Genomic DNA, 26,765 nt, shown 5'->3' with positions numbered 1-26,765 from the left:
GGGAATGCAGGGGGCAAAGGCTGCTGGGGTGTCCCAAAGCTCAGATTGGATCCAGGCAGGAATGCTTGGCTCCTCCCCTGGGCGGAGCATCTCCCCATGGGATGGTGGAATTTGATCAGCCCTGCAGGGACACTCAGTGGCCATGGAGAGAAGATAATTAATAATTAGTGGCCCATTAACAGAATGTATGTCACAGATATATTTTATGAAAAATCTTTTTCGTTAAGATCTTTTCTCCTGAGGAGCTGAGAGGCCTCAGGAACAAAATGTAAACAATGGTTATCTGCTGCTGTGGAATGCAAAAGGTGTATCTGTGATTGGTCTCACATGTGGTTGCTTTTAATTAATGGCCAATCACAGTCCAGCTGTCTCAGACTCTGTGGTCAGTCACAATTTTATTATCATTCTATTCTTTTCCTTTTAAGCCTTCTGATGAAATCCTTTCTTCTATTTTTTAGTATAGTTTTAATTTAAAATATATATTATAAAATAATAAATCAGCCTTCTGAAACATAGAGTCAAAATTCTCATCTCTTCCCTCGTCCTGGGACCCCACCACAAACATAATTAATAATTATGGCCCATTAACAGCAGATATCTCCCTGGGGGGAGGATTGGCTGTGGAAGAGATAAAGAAAACTGCCCAGTGAACAGAAGACAACTGCCCCACCTCTGACAGATGGCAAATAGAATACAGATTGCCCTCAGTCTAGGAGAATAGGCAGAAAACAGAAGTTTTGTGTGCCAGCTGCTGACCTGCCTTGCTCCCTGTGTGTGCCCCAGGTGGATTGTGTATCGGCAGACCATGGACAGCCCGCAGTGTTTCAGTGCCTCCCACTTCCAGCGCTTCCTGGCCGGGCTCCTGGAGGCCCAGCAGAACCTTGGGGTCCATCAGCCCACCCTCAAGAGCTCTGGGAAGAACAACAGGCTCCTGGTGGTGCTGCAAGGGTAAGGAGCTGTTGTGTAGAATAAGGCAATTCTGGTTTATATACGGACCAAACTCAGCTTTTCTGTCCCTGTTGGTTTTGTTGCTCCTGTTAAAATGGTGTCCTTAGCTTTCCTTCCATGGTCTGGGTGCACCCACAGCCCAGAACCCTCTGTGGGCAGCAGGAGAAGGGGGGGAATTCTGCCCCTGTGCCCTGCTCAGGTGAGACCCCACCTGCAGAGCTGCCCCTGCTCTTAGGTCCCACCAGCAGAAGGAGCTGGAGCTGCTGGAGAGAGCCCAGAGGAGGCCACAGAGCTGCTCTGAGGCCTGGAGCCCCTCTGCTCTGGAACCAGCATTGGAGAGCTGGGGGTGCTCCCAGAGAGAGCTCAGAGCCCCCTGCAGGGCCTGAAGGGGCTCCAGGAGAGCTGGAGAGGGACTGGGGACAAGGGATGGAGGGACAGGACACAGGGAATGGCTTCAGATTGAAAAGGGGAAGATGGGGTGGGATATTGGGAAGGAATCCCTGGCTGTGAGGGTGGTGAGACCCTGGCACAGCTGTGGCTGCCCCTGCATCCCTGGAAGTGTCCAAGGCCAGGTTGGAGCAGCCTGGAGTAGTGGAAGATGTCCCTGGTTGTTGCTGGAGGTTGAATTAAGGTGACCTTTAAAGGTCCTTTCCAACCCAAACTGTTCTGTGATTCTGACTCCAGAACTGCCAGCAGAGATCAAACTGGCAGAAATCTTGTTGCCTGATAGAGCAGGTGATAACAGAGGAGGGCTTGGTGATGTGTTTTGGATAAATGCCATTTTCCTTGTGGGATAAAGGTGAACACTGAGCCACCTACATGTGTTTGACATTTCCATCTCCAATGTAGCATTTGAGAACCAGGATCATCTTCTGAGTCATTAGAAGGTGACACAAACCAGGGTGAGGACCCAGCTGCAGTGATTTCCAGCTCATCCTTCTCATTGAGGGTGTACAAATGGAACTCAGCATTTTCTTCATTATGGTCCATTCTGATAGTGTTAAAAACCATCATTTTTACCATGTTGGAGCCAGGTTGATTTAATTTTTTTTGTGTAATTAGTAGGGTTGGTATTAAATCCATTGATGGGCAAAATAACTGATAATCTGGTAGCAGCACTGGCTTCAGGAAGAGATAATTGGAAGTTTTTAATTCTTTATGGGTAGATGGATGTTGGTGTAGACATTCAGAGTAGCTGGAATTCTCTAAATATCCTATTCAGCTGATAACTGAATAAAAATTTGTAGATAAAAGTTTGTAACTGGCTGGGGAAATAAATACCTGAAATTAAAACTCAGGTTCACCTAAGCCTTGATGTCATACAGAAATAAAATGCAAGAGTGGTGAAGTCCTGATAAAAAATGGATGCATTAGTGGTAGAAACATATTTAAATTGGGATGCTGATAAATGAGAGAGGCTGTTATTTTGTTCATTTTTTAACTCAAATTGTGCTTAATTTGCTTGGCATGAAGTGTTTGTGTTATATTGTGCTTTTTGTGCTTTCTGCGAGCTGCCAGTTGTTCAGTGCAAGGTTTACACTGTGTTTTCTCTGGATTGTTAATAATTTAATTTTAATGTAACCTCCAGTCAGTTTATTTGCTGGATTTGCTTAATTTGTTTGGATTTGCCAAGCTCTGAGCTACTTTCAATCTCTTTTTGTAGCTCTTTTGGAAATCCAGTTTTCCTCCAAGCCATCATTTTCTTCCTGAGCAGGGAACTGTTCTGGATCTCTGAACCCATTTTTCCTTTTGGATTCTTGCAGGTACACTGATGTTATTGATGTTGTGCAAGCTCTGCAGACTCACCCTGACCCAGATGTGAAATCTTCTTTCATCATTGGAACAATCAACACCTGTGTGGAGCCTCTGAGCTGCTACATGGAGCACAGGTGTGCTTTGAAATATTTGTACACATTTAAGAGCAGATATGTCCATTTTTGGTATCACTTTTATAATAATTAGTGATTTGTGATGGTTAAAAGCCACTTAAATCCCATCAAATTGCTTAATAATGCATCTTGGAGGAGCTTGGAAGTGCAGTTTGGTTTATCAGGATGGCACTTGGTTTCCACTGGGTGTATAATTATATAAAATATCAATAGAAGTTCAGCTCTAGTAGGAGTTCAGCTCCTAGAAGAATAAATAAAGTTTGTGTAAATATAAATCTTCTGGTTAAGGACTTTGTAACTCTGAATAATTCTCTTTCTTGCAATCTTGTAGTAAGTCAGATTAAAAATGGAGATGTGCATCTCATGGGTTATTGATTCTGCCACTACTTTGGGATGTTTAAAAAGAATTTTCAGGTTTCAAATATGGAATTGAAGGGAAACAATGCCTGAAATGGGGAAGGGAATGACAAAGCACGGAAGCCAAAGCATTGCAAGTGTTAAAATCTGATATCCTGGGTTACTGCAGAGCCAGGGTGGGGAGGAAATGGTCCCAGAGCCAAGTCACTGACCTTTGCAAATAGTTTGATTTCATAGTAAATGTGTGTGCTCCAAACTTCAGCAAACATGGGAATCATTTCTCAGACCTACCTGTAAAATTGTAACGCTCCAATTTTTTAATTATGCCTTGCAGCTGATTTGATAAAAGTAAGTTCCAGCAGTTAGAGTTTTTGGAGTTGGTAGCACTGCTTCTGTTTGTGATCCAGCTGTGCATCACAGCCTAGAGGAGAACTGCCCAAGCAGTTTCTGAAAGTGCATTCCTGACATTTCCTGGCTGTTTTTAAACACTAACCAAGGTGCTGCTTGTGCTTTGCAGTAGTCAATAAATAGACTTTACCTTGCTGCTTCTTCTTGTCTCTGTGACAGAGATACCAAACAAATATTAAAGATTACATAAAAAAATTGGTGAATTGATGCTGGAGTGCTGTTTAAACTTGTTCTTTCCATAATTCTAGGAAAGACAAGTTCTATTTCTGTTTTATTTTTAACTTACTAACCTGTTACTAGTCCTGTGTAGTGTTTAGCAGCAGCAGCCTGCAGTCCTTTCACACTGTTTTTCTCCTCAAGTGCAGAAGCAATTGAAGGCAGAGGCTCAGCCTGTGCTGGAGATTATTTCTATTTTCCTTTGGAGTTTGTTCTGATAAGAATTTCCCAAATAGCCACACAGTGTCCATGGCAAACCTTGCAGTTGGGAAACTTTGGTGATTTCACTGGGAGAATGGAACAGAGTGGATTTCATGTCTGGCTTGAAACTTGCACTCAAGAAAATCAAACCCATTTCCTGCCTCAGAGTTCATCCCTGTAGAGATCCAGCTCTTCCATGAGCTGGCATGAAGCTTTTCCCCATTCTGAATTAACAGACCAGGGCAGGGAGAGGAGAAGGGAACAGGTAAATTTCTCTTTTTGAGGTTTTGTGTCCATGACAAAGCTTCTGAAAAACATTGTCAAAATTTTTGTCAAAAATTGTCAAATTCTTGTCTGGCACAGCAGCAGAAATTTGCATTCTGTACATCCAGTCTTTCTCTGGAAAGTTCCCACTCTTTGAAAGGCACAATTCTTTAGGGCCAACTTTGAATTCCTATTGTTTAAATAAGAATTAAAATAACATTATAGCATTTCTGCTTCAATTCTTAGAGTTCTGCTTCTATTTCTTAGAGTACAGAAGAAATTACATGGTGGGAATTAGTTCTTAAATCTGTTGGAGAATTAAAACCATCTACAAAACTGATTTTTGGGGAAAAAGTCCTGAAAGACATAACCTGTGAGGATGTTGCAGTTATATGGATTGAGGAAAAGAAGCATGAAAATGGTTTGGTTTGTGAGATTTTGTCAGCATCCAAGTGAATGTAAATGTTTTACTTAAATAATAATATCAATTTTTAATATGTGAACTTTTTGGTTTTTTAGGCTTCTTTTTCCCAAGTTCTTGGACCAATGTTCCCAAGGTATGTGTCACTTTTCCTGACTTTGAGCTCTACAGAATTGGTCATTGTTGAAGGAGAAACTGCAAAATGCCCAGTAGCTGATTTTCTTGCAGTCAAAATGCTGCAAGAATTGCAAATAACTGAGCCATGTGGCCAAATAAATACCTGTATTTATAATTTTGTGCTATTAATAGATGAGACAAAGAGTCATGATAAACTCTTGGAGGTAAGAACAGACAAACTCTGTCAAACAGGCAGAAAAGGTAAAAATTCTGGAGCATGATCCATTTGGAAGTCCTCATGTGCAGGATGGGTTTGTTAAAATCATGAATTAAACTGAGCTGTTGGAACTGGAGTGAAATGCATTGGACTGGAGTTCCACCCTCCTTTGGGGATGTGTGAGGAAATGGAGCTTTCCTTTCATTTCTGCTCTATTAAAAAGGGCAAAATGTGGGGTGACCTCGTTCCCCAAATCCTCCTCTTGGTGTGGCCTGGAGGGTCCTTGCAGGGTGTTCAGTTTTATTCCTGAACTCAATCACCAAGTGCACTGTCCTCCTTGCCAGGCTTGGGAATTAAATCAGGATTTGCCATAATGGGAAATGATCCTTCCTCACTTGCCCTCAAATCTCTGCCCCAAGTGTTCAAGGCAAGGTTGGGATTATTTTTGGGTTTAATTTTGGGGTTTATATTGGGTTTATTTATATTTAATATTGGGTTTATTTTGTCTTCATATTTAAATGCAGTTGTAGGAAAATCAGAGTAGGATTCTCTGCTCTTCTGATTGCTCTGCTTGGCTGCCAGAGTGCTGCCACCTCTTTTTCTTGTGTGAAGAGAACCTTAAAGAATGAAGTTGTGAGCAAGCTGGACAGAAAGTGGATGCTGTTATATAAATCAATATTTTATTTGGAGAAAAGTGTTGGTGCTCCAAATTGGAAAATTATCATGTGTACACCTCCCTGGTAAAACTGAAGAGAGCAGGAGAATGTTAAGAATATGAAGAATTATTAATAACTACAGAGAAGTTAAAGGTGAAAATGGTTTTATGAAAGAATAAATAAAACACTCAAAGTTTTGTTTTCTTTCAAGTGAATTTGTGCAGGCTGGATTGGGTGAGAATTGGTCATTGTTGAAGGAGAAACTGCAAAATGCCCAGGACAAGAGTAGCTGATTTTCTTGCAATCAAAATGCTGCAAGAATTACAAATACTGGAGCTTAGAGGAATGTTCTTGTGGCAGGGAATAATTTCTGCACATTGCAAAGTGTTGTCATGCAGTTCTGTGACACAGAAAGTGACATCAGATACCCTAGAGGTCCCTTTGTGGGAAGAAATTTTTTCACAAAAATAGGGGTAATTTTTGTGTAAAAGGTTCAGGAGGAAAAATGAGATGTGGCACACTTAAACTTTCCAGACAGATGCAGAATTGTGCCATGTGTGCAGTAATAGAGAATTTACATCTGCATAATTCATTTTGGATTTTTTTTTTTTTGAAGTTGGGATTGAAGGTCCTTGAGATGATACTCTGTGTTAAGATTTAAATGCTTATTTTTAAAATTTATATTACAGTTTTGTAGGTAGTGAGTTTTGTATTTAGTATCTTACTAATAAGGTAACTATTTTTTGTTATAAGGTTTTTTAAGGTTAAACTATCTAATTAAGAAATGATACTTAAATTGTTTTTACTTTTAACTTAATAATTAATTCCTTCAAGTCCACAATGTAGACTTTTCTAATTACAAAATCCTACTCAAACTTCTGAAGGAGAAGGTGAAGAAGCTTTTGTTCTAAAACTTTTATTTGTTTTATATATATTACGATACTTTAAAACCCTAAACTCGAATTTTTTTACTTTGTGATATTATATGCTACTTTTAATAATGAATTACTTGAAGTCCACAATGCAGACTTTTCTGTCTCATTACAAAACACTACTCAAACTTATGAAGAAGGACCAGCTCTCCTGCTAAAACTTTTATTTGTTTCATATATATTACTATATTTTAAAACCCTAAACTCAAAGTTTTTTACTTTGTGATATTATATGCTACTTTTAAATTAATAATTAATTACTTGAAGTCCACAATGCAGGCAGACTTTCCTGTCTAATTACAAAATCCTACTCAAACTTGTGAAGAAGAAGCTTTTGTTCTAAAGCTTTTATTTGTTTTCTATCTATTACTGTACTTTAAAACCCTAAACTCTTAAGTTTTTTACTTTGTGATACTACATGCGTTGAACTAAACTATACACTTTTAATTTTAGTGTTTTTAATTAATTTTGGAAGCTTTCCTTATGGCTTCAGGTCAAATTAGTGTTTTCTTGGGAGTTAGAGTCTGTTAGTGCAGAAAGTCAAAAATTCTCAGTATCTAGAGCTCTGACAGTGCTGTGCTGGGCTTTGTAGAGATCTGAAACCAGAACTTTGTGGGTGTGAGAAAAACCAAGTAGGAATTAATTAGTAGGAATTAATTAGACTTTGGAGCTGTATTTTTTCCTTCTATCTTCACACGTGGGGAGTGAGTTTGTTTTGCCTTTTGGTGCCTTTTTCTGTATCACAGAGGTTCCTGGGCGCGTTATCAAAGTGAGATTTTCCACAATTTCTGTTTGGAGAGTCCCAAGACTGACAGAGGCAGTTGGGGATTGGGGAGAACTGACAAAGCCAAAGACCAACAGGAGTATCCTGTGCAAACTTCCTTAAATTTCTCCAGAAATTCCTGCCACCATCTGTGTGCTGTAACTCCCTTTTTAAAGGGATAAATAAATTTCTTTATTTTTTTTTGTCTTTCTGTCCTTTCTTTCTTGCACAGAAGCTGTAAGATGATACCTTCCTAGTCCAAGGGCATCCCTTGTGAAACAATTTCATATAGAACACAAATTAAGACATCACCATTGTTAAATATTCCCATTGTAAGTTTGGGAGCAAGGAGGAGCCATTATTTTCATACAGCTTATGTATTTTTAATCCATCCCTCCTGTTCCTTTCCTGCTTCCATTGAACATGTTATTCCCCAGGCTGCAAGGGTTCTTTTCTTTAGAGGAGTGTATAAATAAAGACTTAAACAAAACTGGGTGGTCTTCAAAATGCATCTCTTAGAAACAGAGATGGCAATGGCAACTTAAATAAAAAAGGTTAAATTTGTTCATTACTGAAGACTTGGAGGCACCTTCCAATTCTCAGGAGGTTGTTTTTCTTTGGATTACATTCCCTGTTTTGTTTTGTTTGTTTGGTTTTTTTTTCTTTTTAACTTAGAGCTTTTCCAGCTTATCCTGGACAGTTGTGGATCCTCTTCAAGGCCAGGACTCAGTGGCAGCTCTGTGGCACAGCCCCAGCGTGGTGGGGGTGACTCAGGAATCCCAGAATGGTTTGGGTTGGAAGGGACCTCCAAGCTCTTCTCATTCCAACCCCATTCCACCATCCCAGGCTGCTCCAAGCCCCATCCAGCCTGGCCTGGAATAGTCCAGGGGTAGAAATATTATCTTATTCATGGTATAATTATCTTAGTCATACTTTTATCCTAATTTCATGATTAATATCTCCAAACCTGATACTATTTCAAGCCTGCACATGGCTTAAATTTCAAAGAGTGCTTTGCTGTTCTTCTTCCCTTTTTCCTCCTCCTCCAAGAGCAGACATGGATGTTGCTGAAATTGGAGTGGAAACTTTAAAAGAGAAATACAGTGGTGGAGATTTGTGCTGTTAATGAAATTCTGGCTTGGAAGGGTCAGTGATGCAAAGAGCAGTGACTGGGAGTGTGTGGTGCAATTCAACAGCCCCAGAAATATTTGGTGCAGGAATTTGTGTGTAAAGCAGCCTTTGCATGGATTAATGTGATTTAAGACTTGTTAAAGACCAGGAATTGGTGTGATCAGTTGTTTCATTTTTGCTTTGAATCGTTGGAGGCAGAGGAAATGCATCCTGGCTCAGTTGTTCCTGGATATTGGAGATTTTCTGTTCTTCCTTCCACTCCACTTGTAGTCACAGGAAAGTGTCAGAGCAAGGCTGCACATCTTGAGCAAAGAAACAACATTTCTTGTAAAAATGACAGAATTGTTTAGGTTGGAAAAGGCTTCTAAGATCATCAAATCCAATTATCAACCCAGTTCCCCATTACCCCTGTCAAGAGCCACATCCAAGTGTTCTTTGAACACTTCCAGGGATGGGGGCTCCACCACTGCCCTGGGCAGGGCTGGACAACCCTTTCCATGAAGAAATATTTCCTAATATCTCATCTGACCCTCCCCTGGCACAGCTTGAGGCTGTTTCCTTTCCATTTCCTCTCCATCCCTCCCATTCAGGACAATGCAGACATCCCAGGGAGGCACCAAGTGTTGACACTGCAATTTCTTTGAGGAACTGGGCTGAAAGTCAAATCATGTAGAATTGGAAAGCAGGGATCCTAGAACTGAATGAGCTGGATGGTTTTCTGTTATCTTTTTGATGCCTCATGGGTTCAGTCTTGCTGTCTGAATAAACTTTTGGAGTCTTTAAATACAAAAAATAACCCTAAACCCTTCTCTTGTGGCAACTGAGTGTCCAAAATTCTGATTTTTACCTGTTCAGTCTCTTCCTGCACATTGAATTCATCACACCTTAATGTTCTTTTTAATTCTTTTTTAAACTAGTCCTGCTCAAATTGATTCTTGTATGGATTTGTTGTTTTAATTAATTGGTTCTATGGATTGAGTCTAAATTGATTCTGTTAGATGAAAGATTCTCTGCTTGTTTGGTTTTTTTTTTTGTTTTTTTTTTTTTTTTTTGTAGTGGATTTTCTTTTTGTCTTTAATGAAAGAACGCAGCGAAAGGGAAGGAAAATAAGAGAAGAATGGTTGGAATATCACTGAATGGTTTATTAGTCACTGTTTACATGCCTGAACTGTGTAAAATATCCCAAATATCCCCTGATTTCCTTCCACAGGACTGGTGAGTAATGTGGTTTTCACAAGTCATGCCACAGAGCAGAGGCACCCACTGCTGGTGCAGCTGCAGAGCCTGATCAGAGCAGCAAATCCTGGAGTTTCCTTCATCCTGGCAGAAAATGGGATTGTAACAAGGTAACTTCCAGCAGGATTTATTGCTTTTGGCACGTGGGCCACCAGCACTCAGAAATTCTGTTCTCATGTTTTTTTACCGTGGTGATTTATAGGAAGGAAATGCAGATTTTTTCTTAATTGCTTCTCGTGCAAAAGGGATTTTCCCTTTACGTTTATGGGCATATAAATACAGGGATTAGGAAATGTGTTTTGTTTGCAGAGGGTGATTTATGTTGCTGTTACTGCCATACTAAAGGAAAAGTGCTCTTAATTTTACTGTCACTAGCACATTATGTTTTAATGTAAGTAGATAGCGGCCATTTTATTTAACTTAGAAAATGAAAAATCTTCATTTTTATCTCTTTACAGGAACGAGGATATTGAACTAATTCTCTCAGAAAGCAGTTTTTCAAGTCCTCAGATGATGAGAGCTCGATATTTAATGTACCCTGGCTGGCAAGTATCTAGACTGAGAAGTATTAAAACTATTTTTCTAATTAACTTGAAGATTAAAATGTTTCACTAACTTCATTTATATATATTTTTTTTTTTTTCCCTAAGACTACTCATTTGGAACAGACAGCAGCTTTGTAAATCATTTTTAAGAGAGCTGATGATTATTCTTAGTGGATACAAGATTGCTGCTTTTTTATGGGGGGAAAAGCTCCTTTTTGGCCACCATTTAAATCAACGGCAAGATTACTGTTGCTTTCCAGAAGAATAGGCAAGAACCCTGTGGGAATAAACTGGGAAGGATTGGGATGGGTGAGGTCAATAATGACTGGAGTAATTTCATCCTGACAGCTATTCAGCATTACTGGAATGAACTTGCTCTGTCAGTCTGGCCATTAGCAGAGCAATTATTCACAAAAACCAGGAACCTCAGTGACAGCCCTGGCACAGCTCAGCCACAAACCCACGTGGCACCAAATCTCCGCTGAACTGAGATTTCCCCTGGCTCAGGGCTCTTCACACATCTTGTTGCAATTCTTTCTGCTGCACCTTTTTTGGCAGAAATTCGCAGCTCTCAGCACTCATAACTCCTGGCTGAGCAGGCTCTGTGCTGGAAATATCATTCATTTATCATACCTTGCAGTCTGTATTTCTTTATTAATTAAATTGGTTCTGAATTGGATGCAAGTAGCCAAGTAAAGCTACTGAAGTGAAGCACAAGGCTTGGGGTGAGGGTATTGAATTCATATCATCAGAGCTGCTTGTGATTGCATGGAGCCAAAGACAGAGAGCAGGAAAAGAAAATATTTCAAACTTTTGGGCAGCTGTTAGTCTGTTTGATGGCAGTATGCAAGAATTGGATCTGGGTCGTGTGGAAGAGAAGGAAAGCAGCAGGAAGAGCATCAAAAGCTTCCAGGGAGATCTTATTGCAGCCTTGCAGTACCTAAAGAGGGCTCAGAAAAAAGGAGAAATGTGAGTTTTTACGTGGATAGATGGTGATAGGATAAGGGAGAAGGGTTTTAAGCTAAAGATAAGATGTTAGGGAAAATTCTTCCCTGTGAGGGTGCCCAGAGAAGCTGTGGCTGCCCCTGGATCCCTGGAAATGTCCAAGGCCAGGTTGGACAGGGCTTGGAGCACCCTGGGCTAGTGAAAGATGTCCCTGCCCATGGCAGAGGTGGGAATGAGATGATTTTTAAGGTCCATTTTGACTCAAACCAATTCAAAACTCCATGAAAAGGAGTCCCGAGTGCTTTGACAAACCCGATGCTGTTGGCAGCACATTTTCACAGAGAAGAAATCTCTGTATTTTCCTTCCTGTGGTGAAAGAGCAGATGTTGTTTGCTGGGTGAGAAGCAGAAGCTGCTGTGATTTCTGTGTGTTGAAGGTGTTTGTTTTTGTGTGCAGGTACGAGGGCAGGTATGGGGCTGGGCCCGTGTTCCCTCCCATGGTTCAGATCTGTGTGTGGTTCAGCCGCCCTCTGGAGAAAACAAGATTTGTCACCAAATGCAAAGGTACCAATGAACTTTGCCTGACTTGATTGAAATCCAAGTTTGGGATGCTGAGGGATGGAGGGGAAGGAAGGCACTGACGTAACACAGTTATTTAATCACTGCTGAAGTTAATTTTTAATTGAAAACTCAGCTTTCCTTCCTAAAAGTACAGTAAATTCTGTTCCTTAGTGTCAGCTCTGGAAAATTGTCCCATGATTTTTGTTCAGATGAAAATCTAATTGAATTTTTTGGTTTCTAGGACTGAGACAACTTCCTGTCTTTGCTTTTTTATTTTGTGTCTCATTGTATTTGGGAGTGTTGAAATACAGTTTTATAAGTCACCATCAGCTTCTACTTTTTATGCCAAATAATTCTTTGTAGCTCCTAGAAAACAGACTCAGCTCTAGAGTAGATACATTACCAAGCCTCTCCTCTGCTTAGCCAAGTAGTGTTAAAGAGGATTTTACCTCCCACACACACTGTGAGAGTTCCTTATCCCAAACACAACTTATTTCCCAAACTCCATGGCAAAGAATGAGAAAATAAATGTTACATAGTGAGACTCCAAGGCACATGGCAGCTTTTCCTTTGGAAGCACTGGGATGTGGATTAGGGATCAGTTGCACAGGTTTTACCAGAAGCTCCACCAAAGAGAAGAAAAATGAGTTGAGATAATCTGTTTATCTTCTGTTTCAAACAGCAATTAAGTCGTTGCTCATGCCAAGTCCTTTTTCTGGAAACATTTATCACATCATGGGCAAAGTGAAGTTTTCAGGTAAGGGCAAATCACTCTGAGGTGTTGTGATCACACTGCACCTTATGGGTGTTTAAAAAAGTATTTCTGTCCTGGATTCTGTCTGCACCAGTGTTGATGTTAGATTAGATTGGCAATTATCAGGCTCTTCCTTCTGTCTTCTCCTTGTTAGATGCTGATAAAGTCATTGAAGTGTGTCACAACACAGCAGCAAATTCCCTGAGCCTGGTGCCTGTTCCAGAGGGGCCAACTCCTCCTGATCCCAGAAATGATCCCAGAGACTGCAGCAGTCAACAGGAATATTTCCTTGTGTTCATTGGCTGCTCCCTGAAGGAAGAGGATATCAAAGATTGGCTCAGAGAAACTGCAAAACAGGTTTGTGGGCAGGTTTTCCTTTTGTTCAGTGCTTGGCATTTCTTAACAACCAAAGGAAAAAAATGAGTGGCTCAGTGAAATGTTTGGGTTTCTTAATTAATCTTTTTTTTTCTTCTACCAAGGTATTGACATTCTAGGGTGCAAATGGATTTCAGGAAGGGGACTAAGTTTACAAATGTGTGTTGTAATCTCTGTATTGTTTTAGTGCTTGCTACAGCTTATTCATGGATTGATTTGCTCTTGAATGCTTGAGCAAATGGATTATGTCCAGGATAAACACAGGATGATTTAGCTGAGCTGTGATTGCCAAGGGCTGAAGTGTGCTGTGAAATAAATCTTCTTCCAGTACCTGAATGCTGGCAAAGCTGAAAATTTGTTTTGATTCACTAAATTAAACCTCCTTGGAAGTAATCCACTGAAATGGAGGGGTAGAGTCCTGTTCATTTTGTCATCTTTAATTAGTGTATTTCTGCATGGCTGATGTATCCATGCAATGAGGAGTGAGGAACAGGGAATGTGGTGTTGCAGGGAGCTCAGAAGGCAGAGTTTGCACAGAGGGATTGCCACAGCTGATTGACAGAATCACAGATCCATAAAATCCTGCAATGGTTTGGCTTGGAAGGGACCTTAAATCCCATCCAGTTCCACCCCACTGCCATGGGCAGGGACAACTTCCACCATCCCAAATTGTTCCAAACCCTGTCCAACACAGCCTTGGACACTTCCAGGGATCCAGGGCCAGCCACAGCTTCTCTGGGCAACTTTTTGGAACATTTGTAAGTTAAAAAATACTGCATATTACTTTTATATGGATTAGGAGGATTTGCACACAAAAATTTGTGTAGGAAGAGAAGAAGTGTTTCCTGCAGACTGTGGCTGGAGCAGTTGCGAAGTTTCCAAGATTTCTGAGGTTTTTGAATTTCTGAGATGCTCAGGTTCTTATCTTCTGTTCCCCTGTGTTAATTCAGGGAATTAATCCATTTTCTGTGCTGATTATCTCATGCTCTGTACTTACCACAGGGGTAAAATATGGAGACAAATGCTTTGCCATGTAAGAAGGCTCTTGGTGGAATGCTACTTAAATTTTATGAAAACTTGGAACTTAAATGCTTATCTCAAGTGTGAAGTGTTTCCTCTTTGAGCAATTCAGGACTATAAACACTTTTTGTACAGTCATGGCTAATTGAGGGTTTCAGATAGCTCTAAGAGTTACCACATGCTGCAGGAAAGAAAAGAATTACAGAATTTCTCAGGCTCAAAATGAAGTTGTTTTTCTGTTCCTGTGCCAGCTTTCTTACAGTAAAGCTGTATTTAAATTGTCTTGTTTAAAATACTTACAGAATTTTAAATTTCTGAGTGTTTTCTGTAAGATCAGTGAATTTTTACTTTTGTTTTCAGAACATAGTTGTGAGTACCTTCATGGAACTGAATAATTTTAGAAATGATTTTTTAAAAATACATGTTTCTGTGTGGTGGTTTGGTTTTTTTTTTTGTTTTTGTTTTTAATTTATTTTTTAACCAGCTAAGCTGTGTTATCACATAACTGGAATCTCCTTCTTCATACAGAAACCTCAGAGGAAAGCCCTGAAAACCAGAGGAATGTTAACCCTGCAGGAAATCAAAAACATCCACGTGAGTAAAAGCAATAATTTACAAACCCTTCTTTTGGCTGGTTTCCCTTAAATATCCATCTGGATGACAGAGCACCTGCCACAACAAGTGTGCTGAGCACTAAATTATTACAGCACTTTTGGAGCTGTCCAGGAGGGATTTGAGGTATAAATCTGATCTCAGAGCTCCAAATTCACTCTGGAAAGCAGGAGAAGGTGTAAAATTGGCCATCTTTGGTTGCTGTAATGGCCTTTTCATTTTCTTTTATCTATTTGAGTTTGTAAGGACTGTCCCTACAGGTGTTTAATTTGAATTCTTTTCCTGCTGCAGGTGAAACGCCACTTGGATCCACTCCCAGCTGGTTATTTTTACAATGGGACTCAATTTGTGAATTTTTTTGGTGACAAAATGGATTATCATCCATGTATCCTTTAAAATGGGGGGTTTTGGGGAAGGTTTTAGGTAGGCAATGAACTGTGCAGCTCTGAAATGTTGAGTGCCAAAGCAGATATGGTAAAGAACCAGTTCCTTGCCAGCTAAAGCTTAGTTTTAAAGCCTTTCTCGAGAGATAAGATCTCAGAAACAGAATAGAACCAACAAAACAAACCCCAAACTGCCCATGAGCTCATGCAGGGAATAATTTATGGACCACAGCTTGTCAAAAAAATATTTTTCAAACCAAATAGCGCTGTAATAGCACTGAATGCCTGGGCACGACTGATAAAACTTCCAAATGAATGTAATTTCATGTGTGCGCACACTCCAGTGAAAACAATCATATTTTTGTCCTTAGTTTTACCCTGGAATTCCTTGCCAAGGTTCCTCTTGTCCTTGGTCACCACCTGGGGACCTGCTCAGCGGTGGCCGTGGCAGTGCTGGGTTAACAGCTGCCCTTGGTGATCTCTGAGGGCTTTTCCAGCCTAAATGATTCTGTGATTCTCTCATTTTCATAACTTCCTGTTGCTTTTGTCTTCGCTCACCAACTTCCAAATTGGTTTTATATCCCCAGTTTAGTTTTCACAGTAACTTCTCCAAACTTGGTAAAAATCCAGGTGATGCTGCTTTGGAATAAGAGCAGAATTATTTCCTGTGTCCTGTGGGACAACTTGAAAATTTTAAGCAGATTTCTGTCTGCAGGACACAAAACCCAACAGCAAATTTGGACTTCAGTGGAAAATTCTTGATGCCCCATCTCTGGAAGCGTCCAAGGCCAGGTTGGATGGGGCTTGGAGCACCCTGGGATAGTGGGAGGTGTCTCTGTCCATGGCAGGGGATGGGATGAGATGAACTTTAAGCTCCTTCCACCCCAAACCATTCCAGGACTCTTCATTCCACCTCCCCCTTGGTGTTTGGCAGGGAAAGCTTCAGTCCTGGTTAAGCCTTTCTGGGGGATTTGAGTTTTGGGCAGAGTTCTAAACTTTTAAACAGCTGGAAATGTGTTCAGAGTCCCAGAATGGTTTGGGTTGGAATGGACCTTGAAGCTGATCTCATTCCAGCACCTTCCAGAGATGGGGTGTCCAAAACCTCTTTGGGTAACCTGTGCCAGGGCCTCACCACCCTCCCAGGGAAGAATTTCTTCCTAACATCTCATTTAACCCTGCTATGGTCTTGCTGTTCTTAGATCTTCCTCTTGACTGGGAAATATCCCTTGTGCTGCTCCTTTATTCCCTGAGTTGGGGTAGCTCTGACTTCTAGAAGTTCTAGAGAACTTCTGTAGAACTTCCAGAAAGTAATATACCGAATTTCTGCTTTCACTGAGTGTCCCACAACTGGCACTTCCTTCAAACCTGGATGTTCTTTTCTACTAAACTCCATTTGCACAAATGTTCTTCCTTCACCTTTCCCAACCAGTAATGGACCAGTTCATGAATGATTACTTGGAAGAAGCCAACAGGGAAATTGAGAAGTACAACAGGGAGCTGGAGGAGCAGGAGTACCACGACCTCTTTGAGCAGAAGATTTAAGCACGTGGATCCTGAGTGTTCCTGTCCTTGTGTCAGGAACCAGAAATGCTCTTTTGTCCTTCTGGCTCACAAGAAATCAAGTGAAATGTTTGTTTTCAGCACTCCTTCCCAAACCAAGGGATTGTTCCCCTAAGGTTGGCATTTAACATGGTAACTGCTTAGCTGTTTGTACTGTCAGGATTGCTTCCACTTCACCTTAATTCCAGACTGTCCAAAGCATCACCTGGAATCTCTGGCTTGTGGTGGAAACGTGGGAAAAAGAAGAAGAAGGAGGAGAAAAGAAGCAAAACTGGATTTATTTCCTAAAACAAGGTCAGAATGTAATTGTGGAATTGGGCCATGGTGCAGATATCAAACAATCCCTGGGTGTCCCTTGGAAATCGTTGCACAGGAGCATTGATGGTCGGGGGGAGCTCAGGATGTGGGATTGGGGTTCCCAAAGCGAGAAATGGGGGAACAGACTCGGAAGAGTCCCCAATCCCAGAACTCTTTGGGTGTTCCTGAGGCAAAAAATGGGGGAATAATTAAAAAAAGTAAGAGAGTCCCTAATGCCACAGCTGCTGGGATGTTCCCAAAGCGAGAAATGGGGGAACAACTCAGAAAAATCCCTAATCCCACAGCTCCTGGTGTGTTCCCAAAGCGAGAAATGGGGGAACAATGGGAAAAATTCAGAATTGAGTCCCTAATCAACATCTGTTGGGATGTTCCCAAAGCGAGAAATGGGGGAACAGTGGGGAAAACTCAGAACTAATCCCTAATCAGTCCCTAATCAGCAACTGTTGTTGTGTTCCCAAAGCGAGAAATGGGGGAACAGAGGGAAAAACTCAGAACTGAGTCCCTAATCAGCAGTTATTGGGGTGTTCCCAAAGCAAGAAATGGGGGAACACTTTCTCAGAGTCCCCAATCCCACAGCTCTTGGTGTGTTCCCAAAGCGAGAAATGGGGGAACAATGGGGATAACTCAAGAGCCCCTGATCCCAGAGCTGTTGGTGTGTTCCCAAAGCAAGAAATGGGAGAATGATTAAAAAAATTAGAATCCCTGAATCTGCAGCTTTTGGGATGTTCCCAAAGCGAGAAATGGGGGAACATTGGGAAGAACTCAGAATTGAGTCCCTAATCCCAGAGCTCTCAGAGCATTCCCAAAGTGAGAAATGGGGGAATGGGAAAAGCTTGGATGAGCACCTAATCCCACAGTTGTTAGGATGTTCCCAAAGTGACAGATGGGGGAGCAAGGGGAAAAACTCAGAATTGAGTCCCCAATCCCACAGCTCTTCGTGTGTTCCCAAAGCAAGAAATGGGGGAATGATTCAAAACTTGGAATCCCTGAATCTGCAGCTGTTGGGATGTTCCCAAAGCGAGAAATGGGGGAACAGAGGGAAAAACTCAGCGTTGAGTCCCTGATCTCACAGTTTTCAGAGGATTCCCAAAGTGAGAAATGGGGGAACAGTGGGAAGAACTCAGAATTGAGTCCCTAATCCCAGAGCTGTTGGTGTGTTCCCAAAGCAAGAAATGGGAGAATGATTAAAAAATCTAGAATCCCTGAATCTGCAGTTGTTAGGATGTTCCCAAAGCGAGAAATGGGGGAACAATGGGAAAAACTCAGAATTGAGTCTCTAATCCCAGAGCTGTCAGAGCATCCCCAAAGTGAGAAATGGGGGAATGGGAAAAGCTTGGATGAGCACCTAATCCCACAGTTGTTAGGATGTTCCCAAAGTGACAGATGGGGGAGCAATGGGAAAAACTCAGAATTGAGTCCCCAATCCCACAGCTCTTAGTGTGTTCCCAAAGCGAGAAATGGGGGAATGATTCAAAACTTGGAATCCCTGAATCTGCAGCTGTTGGGATGTTCCCAAAGCGAGAAATGGGGGAACAGAGGGAAAAACTCAGCGTTGAGTCCCTGATCTCACAGTTTTCAGAGCATTCCCAAAGCGAGAAATGGGGGAACAATGAGAAAAATTCAGAATTGAGTCCCTAATCCCAGAGCTGTTTGTGTGTACCCAAAGCAAGAAATGGGAGAATGATCAAAAAATTAGAATCCCTGAATCTGCAGCTCTTAGGACGTTCCCAAAGCGAGAAATGGGGGAACAGTGGGAAAAGCTCAGAACTGAGTCTCTAATCCCAGAGCTGTCAGAGAGTTCCCAAAGCAAGAAATGGGAGAACAGTGGGGAAAACTCAGAATTGTGTCTCTAATCCCACAGCTGTTGTTGTGTTCCCAAAGCGAGAAATGGGGGAACAATGGGAAAAACTCAGAACTGAGTCCCTAATCAGCAGTTATTGGGGTGTTCCCAAAGCAAGAAATGGGGGAACACTTTCTCAGAGTCCCCAATCCCACAGCTCTTGGTGTGTTCCCAAAGCGAGAAATGGGGGAACAATGGGGATAACTCAAGAGCCCCTGATCCCAGAGTTGTTGGTGTGTTCCCAAAGCAAGAAATTGGAGAATTATTCAAAAAGTTAGAATCCCTGAATCTACAGCTGTTGGGATGTTCCCAAAGTGAGAAATGGGGGAACAGAGGGAAAAACTCAGAATTGAGTCCCTAATCCCACAGTTTTCAGAGGATTCCCAAAGTGAGAAATGGGGGAACAGTGGGAAGAACTCAGAATTGAGTCCCTAATGCCAGAGCTGTTGGTGTGTACCCAAAGTGAGAAATGGGAGAATGATTAAAAAACTTAGAATCCCTGAATCTGCAGCTCTTAGGACGTTCCCAAAGCGAGAAATGGGGGAACAGTGGGAATAACTCAGAATTGAGTCCCTGATCCCAGAGCTGTCAGAGCATTCCCAAAGTGAGAAATGGGGGAACACACTCAGAGTCCGTAATCCCAGAGCTGTCAGGGCAATCCCAAAGGGAAAATTGTGGGAACAGTGGGAATGACTCAATAAAATTCCGAATCCCAGAGCTGTCAGGGTGTTCCCAGAGCGAAAAATGGGGGAACAGTGGGGAAAATTCAGAACTGAGTCCCTGATCCCAGAGCTGTTGTTGTGTTCTCAAAGCAAGAAATGGGGGAACACTTTCCAGAGTCCCTGATCCCAGAGCTGTCAGGGCAATCCCAAAGGGAAAATTGTGGAAACAGTGGGAACAACTCAGTAAAATTCCTAATCCCAGAGCTGTCAGGGTGTTCCCAGAACGAAAAATGGGGGAACAGTGGGGAGAACTCAGAACTGAGTCCCTGATCCCACAGTTTCTGGGGCATTCCCAAAGTGAAAAATGTGGAAACAGTGGGAACAACTCAATAAAGTCCCTAATCCCAGAGCTGTCAGGGTGTTCTCAAAGCAAGAAATGGGGGAACAATGGGAAAAATTCAGAATTGAGTCCCTAATCAACATCTGTTGGGATGTTCCCAAAGCGAGAAATGGGGGAACAGTGGGAATAACTCAGAATTGAGTCCCTGATCCCAGAGCTGTCAGAGCATCCCCAAAATGAGAAATGGGGGAATGGGAAAAGCTTGGATGAGCACCTAATCCCACAGTTGTTAGGATGTTCCCAAAGTGACAGATGGGGGAGCAATGGGAAAAACTCAGAATTGAGTCCCCAATCCCACAGCTCTTCGTGTGTTCCCAAAGCAAGAAATGGGGAGAATTATTCAAAAAGTTAGAATCCCTGAATCTGCAGCTGTTGGGATGTTCCCAAAGCGAGAAATGGGGGAACAGAGGGAAAAACTCAGCGTTGAGTCCCTAATCCCACAGTTTTCAGAGGATTCCCAAAGTGAGAAATGGGGGAACAATGGGAAAAACTCAGAACTGAGTCCCTAATCCCAGAGCTGTTTGTGTGTACCCAAAGTGAGAAATGGGAGAATGATTAAAAAACTTAGAATCCCTGAATCTGCAGCTCTTAGGACGTTCCCAAACCGAGAAATGGGGGAACAGTGGGAAAAGCTCAGAACTGAGTCCCCAATCCCAGAGCTGTCAGAGCATTCCCAAAGCAAGAAATGGGAGAACAATGGGAAAAATTCAGAATTGAGTCCCTAATCAACATCTGTTGGGATGTTCCCAAAGCGAGAAATGGGGGAACAGTGGGGAAAATTCAGAACTAATCCCTAATCAGTCCCTAATCAGCAACTGTTGGGGTGTTCCCAAAGCAAGAAATGGGGGAACACTTTCTCAGAGTCCCAAATCCCACAGCTCTTGGTGTGTTCCCAAAGCGAGAAATGGGAGAATGATTCAAAACTTGGAATCCCTGAATCTGCAGCTGTTAGGATGTTCCCAAAGCGAGAAATGGGGGAACAGTGGGAATAACTCAGAATTGAGTCCCTAATCCCAGAGCTGTCAGAGCATCCCCAAAGTGAGAAATGGGGGAACAGTGGGAATGACTCAGTAAAATTCCTAATCCCAGGGCTGTCAGGGTGTTCCCAGAGCGAAAAATGGGGGAACAGTGGGGAAAACTCAGAATTGAGTCCCTGATCCCACAGCTGTCGGGGTGTTCCCAAAGCAAGAAATGGGGGAACAATGAGAAGAACTCAGAACTGAGTCCCTGGTCACAGAGCTTTCAGAGAGTTCCCAAAGTGAGAAATGGGGGAATTGGAAAAACTCAGATGGGCACCCAATCCCACAGCTCTTGGTGTGTTCCCAAAGCAAGAAATGGGAGAATGATCAAAAAATTTAGAATCCCTGAATCTGCAGCTGTTGGGATGTTCCCAAAGCGAGAAATGGGGGAACAGTGGGAAGAACTCAGAACTGAGTCCCTGATCCCAGAGCTGTCAGAGCATTCCCAAAGTGAGAAATGGGGGAACACACTCAGAGTCCGTAATCCCAGAGCTGTCAGGGCAATCCCAAAGGAAAAATTGTGGGAACAGTGGGAACAACTCAGTAAAATTCCTAATCCCAGAGCTGTCAGGGTGTTCCCAAAGAGAGGGATGAGGGAACACTCCCACCCCCACCTTTGCCAGGGCTCAGCCCATCTCAAACCTCAGCACAGTTTGAGTCTGCACTTGAAATTCTGACTTTAAAGAAAAGCTATTTATACATTTCAGGGTGAAATCAGTGGAGAAATCTTTAATTTCTTCCCAGTGCTCTCATTGAGAGTCTTGAAAATATTTCCTGGCTGGCTGCAATGTGCACCTTGCTTAGATTATCCCTGGAGGATTCCTATTGCAGTCCTAAAAATGAGGCAAGGCAAGGCAAGGGGGAGATTCTTCAGCTGCAGAATTCCTTTTCGTGAAGATAAATGATTTCCAAAGGTAAAAAATAGCAAAGGATGTTACTTGAAAGAGGCAGGAACTTGTTTGTGGAGCTTCCAGAAGAGTTTGCACGCTGTAACATTTCCCTGTGCTGGTGAGAAATCAGCTTTTTAAATACTTGCAACAGAATTTTTATAGTTCCTAAATGATAGAACAGGAATGCTGGCAGCCTGTCCTGACTTAATTCAGTATCATTTTAAAGGAGGCTTTATAAATCCCTGCCTGAAGGATTCTAAAGTACCTTAGCAGCTACTTACAGGTAATTATTGGAGTTTATTTGAATAAGCAGATTATTGTAGCATGCATGTGTTCAGAATTAAGGTGAGAGCAGCCCAGCAGGAATTTTTGATTTTCATATTCCTTTGCCTTAGGGACAGCTCAGTCTTTTACTGCAACTGCAGCTTTTCTTTCTGACCAGATGTTTGTGATACAGCAAGAAATGGAATGAAAAATCTCTTGCAGGACATTTAAAATAATTCAAATGTATCTGCACAGCTCATCCCAAGGCAGGAAAATGAGATTTAACCCCTGCCATCAAACTTGAGGCTAAATTAGAGTTTCTACTTTGCTAAGGAGAGGTATTTTTTACCTTTGGAATATGAAATAAGTGAAATTTCAGTAACCTGAAGCACATTTTAGGTGGTTTTGGTCTCCATTGCTGGATGCCTGTCCTGTGAGTGTTGCACAGTGCAGAGGTGGAATTCCAGGTGCTGCAAGCTGGGATAGAAATATTGATAAGGTTTCATTCCTTGCTTTCCTCCTAGATTTAGAAAGCTGTCTGAATTGAAGACTTTAGTATTTTATTTTAATTTTTTTTTTGCACACCACGAGACTTTATATAAAAACTACTTGTATCCTGTTAGAGGCCAGTAAAAGCCAGCAATTAGTTTGTGTTTTTAGGCTTTCCTGGGGTATTCCCTGGATCACAAGTGTGGAGCATCCTGATAAAGCTCGTGAGTTTTATCTATGCATGGCTAAATTTTAGTCTTAATATCCTGTAGTGCCTGTAGAGCAAAGGTAGCTAGCAGTGGGGTTTGGGGGGGCTGCCAGGGGTTTACAACTAAATCCAGTTGGTTGCATGAGATGATTTCACAGCCCAGAATTTTTTTAGGAATCCCAAAATTCTGGTGGTGGTGGTGGTGGGGCTGCAATAAAAAAGGGGCATTAGGAAATGGTGGCTCCAATTGGAATTGTTTTGCCAATGAACTCAGTGTAAACCCAGCTGTTCCAGTTCTCTCACCTGCAAAGCCATATTTTTAGAGTAGTGGGATGTGATGTGGGAAGAAATTCCAGTGGTTGGGACAGCAGGCACGTGCTGGAGGCTTTGTCTCAACTCCTGAGTGGATACAGAGTAGATTTAAGTGCAATTGATTGAAAATAGATGAAGATGCTGTAGCTGAATTTTTGCTCTGCTGAACTCTTTTTAAGAACTCCAATTTGTGCAGCTCTCACATCAACATGGATATGGGGCTTGGTCCAGCTGGAATTCCCAGCCCTGTGAACAAAAAAGAAAAGGAAATAATTGGGTTGTGAGTGTGCAAATTGAGGTGTTCCTTAAAAACTGGAGCAGGAGAGCTCGGAACAAAGGCCTAGAACCCTCCTGTGCTGTGCTGCATGTGCTCTATGGTCATAGCTGTGTATTACAAAGACCTTTCACCAGACTGGTACTGGCTCAATTCATGTATTTTGGTATTGAAAGAAATTGATTACCTCAATTTTTATCCTTTATTTTTAAACTGTGACTTTCAACTGTTCAACCAGAACAAAAGACAAAGAAGAAAAAAAAATAAATAAAAATACCGAAATAGTGAAACTGTGACAATGGTATCCTTTAAATGTAGTAGTGCCTTGCAGATGACACCATTTATTCCCCAAATAAATGGATGTCAGGGGTTGCACCACCCCTTTCTTTTTTTTTAAAGGAAAATAACGGTTTTGGTGAAAGGACTTAAAAAAATTTAAATTTAACCTAGTGACAAATATTAGCACAAATGGTTAAACTGTTTAAAAGAAAACTCTTTGAGGACTGAAATGCCTGATGCTGCTGCTGCTGTTGAAGAGCAGTTGCTGATTTTTTGGGAGTCAATTCTAACAATCAGCAGTGCTTTTTGAATTTATTATTTTCTTTTTTTTTTTAAGAAGAGCGTAACTTTTGTACTCTGGTCAGAGCTGTTTGTACTGTATGGAATCCCCAGCCCAGGGGATTTGGTGTCCTCACTCCTTGCAAGTCAGGGTGAGGATGAAACTCGAGGTTTGAACAATTTTTTCTACTGTATAATTAAAAAAAAAAAAAAAACCAAACAAAAAAAGCACCATTTCTAACCCACTGATGTTTGGATACAGCAAAAGTGCCATTACACCTTTCCTTTTCTCTTTTATTGTACTTGGAAAAATTTGTGTCCAGGCATTCCTGAGCTTGGGAAGTGCTGAAGAGTCCTCAAGGGGTTTCCACGCTTTGCTGACCTTTGTTAGCAGCTTGTGGTGGTGTTTTTTAATTTCTCCTCACCGGGAATGAGTGTGATCAGAAGTTACTGAAGTTATAGGATTCAAATGTGACAAACTTAGCAGGGGAACCTTTGCAACTTGAGCTGCTCTGCAATCTGGGAGTATATTTGAATTTGAAGCTGTGCAATTTGGGATTAATCCAGTTTTACACGTTGCAATTAACACACCGGATTGCAAGGAGGAGTTGAGTTGCATGTGAGGGTTCCCTAATAAGTTGAATTTTTTTTTTTTAATTATTGTTATTTTTTAATTGAAACTTGTCTGAATTTGCACAGATTTAAGCTCTGGAATACTTTGGTATTCTTGAAAAGGGAAAAAAAAAATTGTGACTAGTATAGTGAATTGTGAACTGTGAGTTGGTAGAACCACAAGGTTGATCTAATCTTAGGTTGTTAAAAATGTACCTCAGAAAGCTCGTGAGAAATTGCTTCATTTTTACCCAACTGCCAGATCCTGGTGTAACACTTCTCACTTTTCAATGTGCCAAAATTCACTTTTATACTAGTTCTCAATGCTTTAATATTTGCAAGTCTAAGTGAAAAACGTGTTATTTACAAACACTACTGTAACTTCAGTTCAGCTGAATGGTGTGATTGAAGCTTTTTGCCTCTCGTATTTATTACACAACTTGATTCAGTAAATATAAAATTACCTTTCCATTTATTTTTGTATTGTTTTACATGTTTATACCTGCAGTTTGTGTGACTTTTACACCTGTAACTCAGATGTGATGGAAAGAACCAATAAACAGTATCCATCCATTGCCTGGCTTTGACTCCTTTCATAAACTCACAGGTTCCTAAACTGGAATTTTTAAACTTGGAGTGGTTTTCATTTAGAATATTTAAACTGGCAGAAAGGTGAGTTGTTTGTATTCAAATTAAAATATAAAAATTTGAGGTTTTATGGGGTATTTTTTAGCTGCTATTTTAAATTTAGACCTTCTTGCTCGAGCTTTTAATTGGGCAAAATTCAAACTCAAAACTGCTTGAGCTTGTAATTGGGTAAAATTCAAAAAGTCAAGCTTTGCCTCCTTTAATAAACTCACAGGTTCCTAAACTTGGAGTGGTTTTCATTTAAAAGTTTTAAACTGGTAGAAAGGTGAGTTGTTTGCATTCAAATGAAAAGATAAAAATTTAATGTTTTATGGGGTATTTTTTAGCTGCTATTTTAATTTAGACCTTCTTGCTTGAGCTTTTAATTGGGCAAAATTCAAACTCAAAACTGCTTGAGATTTTAATTGGGTAAAATTCAAAAAGTCAAGCTTTGACTCCCTTAATAAACTCACAGGTTCCTAAAGTGGAATTTTTAAACTTTGAATGGTTTTCATGTAAAATTTTTAAACCGGCAGAAAGGTGAGTTGTTTGCATTCAAATTAAAATATAAAAATTTGAGGTTTTATGGGGTATTTTTTAGCTGGTATTTTAAATTTAGACCTTCTTGCTCGAGCTTTTAATTGGGTAAAATTCAAACTAGAAGAAGATTCACCTGCTTTGTGCTGCTGTCTCTTGTTTCTCAGCAGCTGTGTGGGAGCATAAATTGATATTTACAGATTTACAAATACAGGGAGGTGCTAAACCCTCCTTGTGCTCACAGAAATGAGGATGCAGCTTCAGGATCCATGGATCTCAAATCTGGCTGCCATGGAGAGGGCAATCCCACCTTACCCTGCTTTCCCTCAGGGGCTGAGCATCAATCCCATTTTTGCTGGTTAAGCTGAGCCTGCAGCTGATTTTCTGTCTCTGTTTTACATCACTTTTGCATTTTGGGGGGAGGTTTTGTGCTCGATTTGGTTTTTATGGACACTTGATGTAAATCCAGCCTGCTTTGCATATTCCAGGTGTGCCCATCAAGCAGCAGCTTCTGGGGCTGGAATTGGATTCTGGATTGGAATCCAGGAGTTTTCCCTTGCTGTGCAGCTGGGTTTGGAAAGAGCTCCCAGCTGTAAATCAGGAATTTGGGTGGCAGCAGCACCAGGGCACTGAGCTGGGGCACCTCCAGTGCTGGGGGTGGTTTTGGGGGCTGGGGAAGGGTCTGGAGCACCAGGAGGGGCTGAGGGAGCTGGGAAGGGGCTCAGCCTGGAGCAAAGGGGGATCAGGGGGGACCTTGTGGCTCTGAGGGCACAGCCAGGGAACGGGGACAGGAGGAGAGGGAACGGCCTCAGGCTGGGCCAGGGGAGGTCTAGATTGGATATTTGGGAAAATTTCTTCATGGGAAGGGTTATTGCTCATTGCTCAGAAGCTCTCCAAGTCTTACCAACTCAACCATTGGTAAGAAGCTCTTACCAAGTCCAACCATTCCCCCAGCACTGCCAGGGCCACCACTCACCCGTGTCCCCAAGTGCCACATTCACATGGCCTTTAAATCCCTCCAGGGATGGGGATTCCACCACTGCCAAGGCTGGACACCCTTTCCATGAAAAAAAATGGGAAGTTAAAAATCCTTTGAGAGGCTTTAAATGATGGGGAACTATCTGAGTTTCATTTCCTAACAGAGGTGAGGTAGATTTTCCTGAGCACACCCCAAATTAGGGGTTTTAGTCCAGTTTCTTGCTTTTAATTACCTCATTTTGGTCAGTCTGGTTGTATCTGGGGAGG

At 41.5% G+C, this 26,765-nt stretch overlaps 1 protein-coding gene across 1 annotated transcript in view; it reads left to right on the top strand.

Moving 5' to 3' along the window:
• DNAAF9 (dynein axonemal assembly factor 9) overlaps positions 1-23,972 on the top strand; it is an 81,657-nt gene extending 57,685 nt beyond the window's left edge. The window contains exons 27-37 of the mRNA XM_074540423.1: positions 784-948; positions 2,712-2,837; positions 4,803-4,840; positions 9,731-9,866; positions 10,215-10,301; positions 11,703-11,809; positions 12,489-12,563; positions 12,715-12,917; positions 14,484-14,549; positions 14,859-14,952; positions 16,380-23,972. Of these exons, the coding sequence (XP_074396524.1) occupies positions 784-948; positions 2,712-2,837; positions 4,803-4,840; positions 9,731-9,866; positions 10,215-10,301; positions 11,703-11,809; positions 12,489-12,563; positions 12,715-12,917; positions 14,484-14,549; positions 14,859-14,952; positions 16,380-16,492 (1,210 nt within the window). The 3' untranslated portion in view covers positions 16,493-23,972. The remainder of the gene's footprint in view (positions 1-783; positions 949-2,711; positions 2,838-4,802; positions 4,841-9,730; positions 9,867-10,214; positions 10,302-11,702; positions 11,810-12,488; positions 12,564-12,714; positions 12,918-14,483; positions 14,550-14,858; positions 14,953-16,379) is intronic.
• Positions 23,973-26,765: the final 2,793 nt, after the last annotated feature.

The sequence above is a fragment of the Zonotrichia albicollis genome, chromosome 5, assembly GCF_047830755.1.
Source record: "Zonotrichia albicollis isolate bZonAlb1 chromosome 5, bZonAlb1.hap1, whole genome shotgun sequence".
NCBI lineage: Eukaryota > Metazoa > Chordata > Aves > Passeriformes > Passerellidae > Zonotrichia > Zonotrichia albicollis.
This window is presented reverse-complemented; position numbering and strand designations above follow the sequence as displayed.